Source organism: Octodon degus, unplaced genomic scaffold, assembly GCF_000260255.1.
Source record: "Octodon degus isolate 3935 unplaced genomic scaffold, OctDeg1.0 scaffold00331, whole genome shotgun sequence".
Lineage (NCBI taxonomy): Eukaryota > Metazoa > Chordata > Mammalia > Rodentia > Octodontidae > Octodon > Octodon degus.
In genome coordinates, this window is record NW_004524907.1 from 1046530 (window position 1) to 1055445 (window position 8916).

At 44.9% G+C, this 8916-nt stretch overlaps 2 protein-coding genes across 3 annotated transcripts in view; one reads left to right on the forward strand and one right to left on the reverse strand.

Moving 5' to 3' along the window:
* LOC101580342 (gonadotropin-releasing hormone II receptor-like) overlaps positions 1-2757 on the forward strand; it is an 8900-nt gene extending 6143 nt beyond the window's left edge. The window contains exons 2-3 of the mRNA XM_004647843.2: positions 1653-1863; positions 2315-2757. Coding sequence (XP_004647900.1) covers positions 1653-1863; positions 2315-2724 — 621 coding nt within the window. The 3' untranslated portion in view covers positions 2725-2757. The remainder of the gene's footprint in view (positions 1-1652; positions 1864-2314) is intronic.
* Positions 2758-3454: 697 nt separating this feature from the next.
* Positions 3455-5571, reverse strand: Rbm8a (RNA binding motif protein 8A). 2 transcript variants are annotated; one of them, XM_004647844.2, is made up of 6 exons: positions 5448-5569; positions 4752-4811; positions 4537-4614; positions 4212-4348; positions 3774-3910; positions 3455-3663 (listed from the first exon to the last, which is right to left on the reverse strand). In XM_004647844.2, the coding sequence occupies exons 1-6, from the start codon at positions 5512-5514 to the stop codon at positions 3618-3620; spliced, it is 525 nt and encodes a 174-aa protein (XP_004647901.1). In that variant the 5' UTR covers positions 5515-5569; the 3' UTR covers positions 3455-3617. The 2 variants fall into 2 exon arrangements, with proteins under 2 accessions (XP_004647901.1, XP_004647902.1); XM_004647845.2 differs by having other exon boundaries at positions 3457-3663; positions 4537-4611; positions 5448-5571.
* Between the last annotated feature and the right edge of the window lie 3345 nt (positions 5572-8916).

Below are 8916 nucleotides of genomic sequence, written 5' to 3' on the forward strand. Positions count from 1 at the left end.
CATTCTCTCTCTCTCTCTCTCTCTCTCTCAAATAAATAAAAATAAAAAAAATAAATAAATAAAAATAAACATAATGCAAAAACACAAATAAACATCTGAAAATATGTGGATATAAGACAGATGAAAAAGGCCACTGCCCATGTAGTTCAGTCACCTGATCTTATCTCCAAGAAGTTTGTATTCACCTTCCTATAGTCTCACACTTGCCTAACTTTCCCAAATGCCAGAGTATCTAGGAATGTGACACCCAACTGGTTTATCTTTTATCAAAGTGACTTTAATCTGCATTACTAGAACCACAGCATTCTAACCTTTAAACTGAAAAATGCTCGATTCAATCCAAAAACCCAGCAACTTAACAGAAAGGGAGACATCCAATAAAATTATTCCATTATAGTTACTGTACCTAACATCATTACTAAAGGTCATTTCAGAGTGGCTACAAAATGGCCTGAAAATTTAGAGAAAAAACAAATGATATAAATGTCAAAACATGGGGGCTGGGGAGATAGCTCAGAGGCATAAGCACCGACCTGGCAAGCACCAGGGACCTGAGGTCGATGCCCCATCCTACGAGGCTGATCCCCAGCCCCAGAAGGACAGTGGCATGCCTGTTATCCCAGTATTTGGGAGGTTGAAACAGGAAGATTGCTGCAAGTTTGAGACCAGCCTGGGTCTACAAAAGTGAGCAAAAGGCCAGCCCAAACTACATAGCGAGACCCTGTCTTTAAAAAAAAAAAAAAAAAAAATTTAAAAAAAAAAAAAAAAAAAATTAAGACATGGTAACAGTGGAGTAACAATGGCTTAGTTGCATACTGTTATCTTTAAAGTAGTTGCTCAGATGGTTTGAAATTTTTTTTTTTTTTTTGCCAGCTCAGCCAACCCTGAGGGTAGGGCTGGAGCAGCATGTGGTACCTGGAAATGAACCACAGTCCCCTGCACCTGCCTAAGCAGGCGTTTTGAGACTGCTGCGCGATCACTGGCCCATGGTCTGAAGTTTTAACAGCACCTATTTTATACAAGATTTTCTCTATATTATGTATCAGACATACTAGAAAAGTCATTTCAACTAAAGATATGAAGTGGGCCGGGGGGATGGCTCAATGGAATAAGCGCTTCCCTGGCAAGCATGACAGCCTGAGTTCAATCCCCGGTTCCACAAAAAAAAAAAAAAAAAAAAAAAAAAAAAAAGATGTGAAGTAGTGGAAACACACTTTTATAAAAATGCAGTATTAAAATCTGAGAAGTCAGGGCTCTTTTAAATTCTAGGGCTTAACAAACTTTATACCTTGCATCACATTCAACCCTGAAGGGAAAAATACCCATTTTCAAAGTACACTACTCATCTTTTTAAAGTAGCACTGAGCAAGGTGTGGCAGCTCATGCCTATAACCCCAGCGTTCAGCATCCTGAGGCTAGAGTTCAAAGTGAGCCTGATTTAGTGAGACCATCTCAAAAAGCTGAAAACAAAGTGGCACTGCACAGCCACACTGGGAATTGGAAGATATTTTGATGTACTATTTGACTTAGTGTTGTTTGAGTGTAGGCTACACCACTGTCATTTCAATTCAAATGGGGAGAGATATGGTGACATAAAGGGGCACAATGGAGGATGCAGGAGTCAGTTCTAATAGTCTGCAAATCCACTCCAGCTGTTCCTGTTCCATACTGTCCGTCGAGCTGGCCCAGTCCCTTTCACTCAGTGTGTCACCAAAGGCAGCTTCAAGGCTCAATGGCAAGAGACCACCTATAACCTCTTCACCTTCTGCTGCCTCTTTCTGCTTCCACTGACCGCCATGGCCATCTGCTATAGCCGAATTGTCCTCAGTGTGTCTGGTCCCCAGCCCAGCAAGAGGAGCCGTGGTGAGAATCTAATCCCCAGGCTGTCAGCCTTATCCCCATGACTGCTGCTTCTAGCATCATTCATCAGTCTCATAGCTGTCAGGCACTAAGCCGAAGTGGAATGTGAGCCACAGATCACGACACTGAATGCCTTCAGCTCTAAATTATCTAGCTAGAATGAGTAAACTGGGCAAGGATTAGTGAGAAACGTGATCATATTGTCCTTTATTCTCAAATACCATCAAGTCTTAGACCTGGTGACAACCTAGTACAACATTTTAATCAAAACCTCTTCTAACATGTCTCATGCCAATGGGGAGGGGATTATGTAGTCCTAGGTTGGGAACAAGGGTCTGCAGCACTCCTTGTAGGTGGGGAGCTCCTCGCTGCTTCTGCTACTCCATCAAGTCACCCTATACTTAGTTCAATAGCTGAGTAGCTCTAAATTCAGATGTATTTTCTAAATTCTCAGCCCCTGCCGGTGAATTTAACCTCCGCCGCTCCTTAGACACTCGGCCCCGAGTCCGTCTTCGGGCCATGCGACTGGCCCTCCTTATCTTGCTGACCTTCGTGCTCTGCTGGACACCGTACTACCTACTAGGTCTGTGGTACTGGTTCTCCCCCACCATGCTAAGTGAAGTGCCTCCCAGCCTCAGCCACATCCTTTTCCTCTTTGGCCTCCTCAATGCGCCTCTGGATCCTCTACTCTATGGGGCTTACACCCTTGGCTGCCGAAGAGGACACCAAGAACCTAGTCTAGATGGCTCTAGTCAAGGAGGGCCTTGGAGGATGTCCGGACAGGACACTCAAGCCCCTAGGCAGCTGGGAATAACAACGAAAGTATCATCTAGAGAAGGAGAACAAAGAGAGACATTCCTATAACATCCACTTACAAAACACTATGACTATTCAGACTATTCTGTAATACCCTATGAATATAACATTGCTTTTTTAATTATCAAAAAGAAATACTAGGGGCCAGGGAGATGGCTCAGTAGAATAAGCACTTGCCTGGCAAATGCAAGGGTCTGAGTTCAATCCCCAGTTCTGCAAAAAAAAAAGGAATACTAGCCAGGTGTGGTAGCATGTGCCTGTAATCCCAGTATTCAGAAGACTAAGGCAGGACCACTGAATTCAAGGCCAGTCTGAACAATATATCAAAACCCTGTCTCAAAAAAAAGGAAAAAAAAAAAAAAAAAAATACTGTGCACAATCTACTTTTAACCCCGAGGCCTGGACTATGTCTAACACAAAAACTCAGAATGTAGTTCCTGGCAGAAATACCTTCACAAAGACCCATACGGCCTTACCATAAATAAGTATTTTGGAGCTATTTTTGTATTTAGTGCAGGGTGTGCAGGGTCTACAGAGCCTCACTACACAAATCTGACCCATAGTGATCTTCCTGTTTTCAGCTTCCCAAGCCCTAGGATCACAGGTGTGCTCTACCAGTCTCAAGTGCTGTCTCAGCACGCCTCGGGGCCAGGGCCCGCATAACACACTGGGGACTGAACCCTAGTCCCTGCATCTGCTTAAGCAGGTGCTTTAATCTGCTGAGCTATCTGGCCAGACCTTCAGAGCTTTTAATGTTAGAATAAGAAAGTAATTTGATATGTAGAAAACAAAAGTGGAACATTTATTAATAACTCAAAGAAACACCACACAAGTAGGGGTAAGAGATTAAATACAAACAGAGTTTCACCCCAGCTATACTTCTCCAAGGCTGTATGCCCAAATGGAATCTTGGAGAGACCACCTGGATAACAGAGAAACTGTCAGCGACGCCTTCGGTCTGGACTCCTGCTGCGTCTTCGGCCACCTCTGGGGAAAAAGTAGAGGGAGTCGCTCCATCAGAGGGATGCAACACAATGTCCTTGCTCTGCTTTACTCACACTCCCTTCACCAACATGGTGTCACCCTCTCCACTTTACCTTCTCTTGCCCTTGGGTGGACCTCGAACAAAACACCAGTCCACACTGATTGGCTGTCCCATCAAATCCTGGCCATTAAGTCCCTCCATAGCAGCCTGGGCCTCTTTGTATGTTTCATACTCAACTAGAGTATACCCCTGGGGCAAATAAAGATAGACATCAAAATCCTCCCATGGCACCAAGCATCCAGCAGCCCCAAACCTAAAAGCATAAACAGCAAAACCTACAAACTTTACAAAATGAATATACATCAATCATATATCCCTGTTGTATGTACAATGTGTCTGTTTTGTTTGTCTCTTTCCTGTGTCTAACAAAATCAGTTTTCAATGTCATCTATTTCAACTTTGTTCCTAACCAATCATGGCAAACATGACAATCACCAATGAATGCTGTGTAAGGATTATGGGTAAGGAAGGCAACTGTTACTTCAAATACCTTTAAGTATCCTGTACGCCTGTCCAGGTTTAAATGGATGTTTTTTATTTCCCCATATTCTGCAAATTTGTCATGGATGTCTTCTTCAGTGGCTTCCTCATGAACTCCAGTGACAAAGAGAATCCAGCCTTCGACAGCTGTTGGGGAAGGGAGGGTAGCTAAATGAGCACATGAGAAAAACTTCAAGCAGGACACAAGTGCAGTGTGTGTAGGCTCCAGGATGACTATCTCTGATCCCATTCCTCCTGGACTAAATTTGATTGGGCTTGTAATTTACTAGTATCTGTCTATAGACACAGAGCCCCAAAGATTATATTTCACTCACAGCGTTGTGGTCCGGGTTCGTCACCATCCTGCTCCACGCTGTCATAATCCTCACGCATCCGTGCCCGGGATCCCTCTTCTATGAGGAACACAAACCAGATCAAAAAACACTCCTTTTTTTTTTTTTTCCACCGTTTCCCATAAATTGTGAGGGGACTCCAAAATTCATAGCTCCCTCCCCAGTGGACCATTCTCCCCTACTATCTCCACACTCACCAGAGCCAAAGCCACGGCCCTTCCGCTTCTTTGCCTTTTCTTTCAATTTGTGGATGCTCTCTAGAACCCCGAAAGAAAAAAGGACAAGTAACAAACACGAGTTGTATTTTCCCTGTTTGTATGATACTGAGGCTTGAACCCAGGTGCACCCTACCTCTGAGCTACATTATATCCCAGTCTTTTTTATGTTTGGACAAGGTCTTGCTGGCCTCAATTTTTTATTTTCCTGCCTCAGCTTTCTGAATTACAGGTGTGCACCACCACGCCCTGATCAAAAACACTTTTTGTTTTTTCCATTGCTGGGGTTTAGACGCTTGACCTTCAAAGTGAGCTACCCCCCCCTTGCCACCCGCCTTTTTTTTTTTAAACGGGTCTAGCTAAATAGCTCAGCCTGGGCTTGAACTTGAGGTACTCCAGCCTCGGCCTCCCAGTGTGCGGGTTACAGGCTGTGCCACCACGCCAGGCTCTGAAAGCCATATTTGACAATTGCCTCTTTCCCAAAACACTATCTGAAAACGTAGCCTTGGCTTTCGGGCTCAGCCCTTCCCGGCCCCGCCCCTAGCCCGTCCACAGGGGGCGGAGTCTCTAACAGAACCCAGTTCCACGGCTCCCATCCACCCGTCCCAGGAAATTTTTCCTATTACGCTATTCTCTCGCACCTTCCCCGCTTCCCGTAGCCGCCTGCACTGTCCTCACCGTCCCCATCCTCATCCATGGCGAAATCCTCGCCCCCGGCCTCGTGAAGATCCAGCACGTCCGCCATCTTGCCTGCCTACGAGCTCTTGTCCGAGCCGCGGAGAGACTAGCGCCTGGAGAAACCGTCGCAGAGGGAAAAGGTCGCCAGTGAAACTGGCCAATCAGAGGGTAAGTTTAAGTCCCGCCCTTGGCGCAGGGCAAATACGCATTAGGGCGGGCCTATGTGAGGAAAGACGCCGGAAGTGCTCATGTGGCCATGCTGAGCAGGTCGGGAGCTGCGCGCAGCCGCGCTGGGCGGGCCGAACGCGGGCGGGCGGAGCTTAAGGCCTTGCCTTGGCTGCCTGTGGCAGCCTGAAGAAATACTCGCTGTGAGACCCGGCCTGGTTAGTTCGCTAGACGACTGCTCTCCCTCCTCATTTCAAACTCCAATATGGAAGTTTGTAGTAACCGTGTTTGGACAGGATATCCTGTCTGCATCTTGTACGATGGATAACCACTAAGAAGATAACAATGTACAATTGTATTAATTATTGAAACTGCCCTATTAATCAGTTTTGAAACTGTCTCATTGATACTTGTTTTTCAATTTTTAAAAAATGGTGTTTTTTGTTTTAAATCGCAAAATTGAAAGGGCTTCTGGTACTGTGTCCTGAGGGGGGCAGCTCCACCTACTAAAGAATAGAAGTATTAAAAAAGTTCAGGGTTTGGAAGCTTTCATCTCCAGGACAGGGATGAGGGTTGCCGTCAGCACCACTAACTCATAAAGGCTACTTCTATAACATACTGGAGCACAGAATTTCTCTCCTAAGGAAACGAATGGACCTAGTTCTTTTGAAGTTCAAAGACAAACTTATGCTCACCACTGGGAACTGGAAGTGGAGGAAATCAGCCCTTAAAAGAGTGGTTTTGGGCCAGGGAGATGGCTCAGTGGAATAAGCGCCTCCCTGGCAAGCGCAAGGGCCTGAGTTCAATCCCCGGTTCCACCAAAAAAAAAGTAAAAAAGTGGTTTTTTGGGCCAGCCAAATAGCAGATTAAAGTGTCTTTCTGCTTAGGCAGGCAGGCGCCGGGAGTTCCACCCTTGTGGTGCCGTGCCCTGACAGCCTGGGCCCGTCAAAGGCGCGCTTAAATAATCACGTTATTGACAATTGAAACTGGGTGTGCCTGTAATTCCAGCACTTGGGAGGTTGTAAACAGAAGGATCACTACAGTCCGATCTACGTAGTGGGACCCTGTAGACCTTGTTCTAAATATAAAAATAAAAAGTGGTTTTCTGTTTTTTGAGGATGGTACAGATGTTTCATGTTTTTCAAAACCTATCAGTTGAGGGTCAGGAAGATAGTTCAGTGGAATAAGTGCTTGCCTGGCAAGCGCAAGGTCCTGAGTTTGTTAAAAAAAAAAATCTATGAGTTGAGTCTCCTGGTGTGGTGGGCCACTCCTCTAATGTCAGCACTATCTGTAATCCAACACTTGGCAGGCTGAGGCAGGAGGATTTCCATGAATTCAAGGCTACCTTGGGCTACATAGTTCAAGACCACCCTGAACTACTCTCAAAAAACAGAACAAAAAACACACCTATTAGTTGAGTAACACCCATATTGCCTCCAAATTCTGCAATCATGATGTAAACCTTCAGTGATGGTGTGCTGTGGGCTAATCAAATAGTTGTGATGCCTGTGTATGTCTTAGAAGAAGTTTAGGAAATAAAAGGATAAATAATTACATTATTGACGCTCACAATGACCCTATCATTACACTATGGCAATGATAATTTGATAATTGCTACCATAAAGTGCAGTGACAATACCAAGAAAGTTTCTGGGACTAGGAAGACTTGCCACTTGAACTAGGTCTGAGACTGAATAGTTTTCCAGACAAAGCAAGTATAATGAGACTAGGAGACAATAATTCATTCTCCACCGAAAATAGTTTACATCCCACTACAATCCTTACTGGCTGGCTATGGTGGCGCACACCTGTAATCCCAGCACTAAGGAGGCTGAGGCAGGAGGATCAATACAAGTTCAAGGCCATGCTGGGCTACCAATTGAGTTGAAGTTCAGCCTGGAATATGTAAGGAGATACTATCTCAAAAATAATAAACCAATAATAAATAAAAAGGGAAACCCTTCCTTGACTTTTCGTTGCACTTGGAATAAAATTAAATTCATATAGCCTGCTCTGCCTATGGTACCAAGCCTCTTTAACTACCACTCTCCCTCACCCAGTATGCTCTATACTGTCCCTTTATGGGGTTTCCTGTCTAAGGGCTTTTGTGACCTTGATGTGTTTCCTCCAGGTTTTCATACAACTCGCTTAGTCTCATCCTTTAAGTCTTAATAATGCTGGGCTGGGGAGATGGCTCGGTGGTCTAAGCACCTGCCTGGAAAGCTCAAGGACCGGAATTCAATCCCCAGTAGTGCATGCCATGCTGGCCCCAGAGCTCTGGAGACCACTGAATCCTGTTGTGGCACATGCCTATAACCCCAGTGCTGGGGAGGTTGAGATAGGAGGATCACTACGAGTCCGAGCTGCCCAAGCTGTGTAGTAAGACCCTATACCAAATAAATAAAAGATTTTTTTTTTTAAGTCTTAATACTACTGTCGGGGCTGGGGAGATGGCTCAGTGGAATAAGTGCTTCCCTGGCAGGCAAAAGGGCCTGAGTTCAATCCCTGGTTCCACCAAAAAAAAAGAACCCCCCCCCAATACTACTGGCAATGAAGGGGTCTTCACTACCCTCGTCTCTTTCACTCTGTATTTCCTTCACAGGAACTTAAATCAGAACCTTTAATTACCTTGCTTACTTTCTTTTCTTTTTTTTTTTTAAATTTATTTATTTGTGTGTGTGTGTGTGTGTGTGTGTGTGTGTGGCCAGCTCAGCCCACCAGGGGCCAGGGCTAGCTGGCATGAGGTGCTGGGGGATTGAACCGTGGTCCCTGTGCTTTGTTAAGCTTGTTCTAAGTAGGTGCTTTAGACCACAGAGCCATCTCACCAGCCCATACCTTGCTTACTTTCTAACTTGTTTATTGTGTCCTCCCTCCTCCCCCCATTATAATGTAATCCTTGCTGCAGAGATGCCTTTTTACAGCCATAGCTCCAAAGGTTAGCCAAGTGCCAAGTTCACAGTAGACATTTGGTAAATACCTCAGGCTGGCCTTGAGCTAACATTCTGAGTGAATGACTATCACAATGACTAGAAATGCTGTATGCCTGATGTCTTGTGGGGTTTGTTTGTTTTTTCTTCTCAATGTTCATTTAGTTCACAGTGCATTTGGCTTTCTTTTTTTTTTTCCCATAATTTTATTGATAAACAAATAGCAATGAGACAGTTTCAAATCAAATTGGTAGGACAGTTTCAATAATAACACATTGCTGGCTGGAGAGATGGCTCAGTGGTCTAAAGCACCTACTTAGAACAAGCTTAGCAAAAGCATCAGGGACCGCGGTTCAATCCCCCAGCACCACATGCCA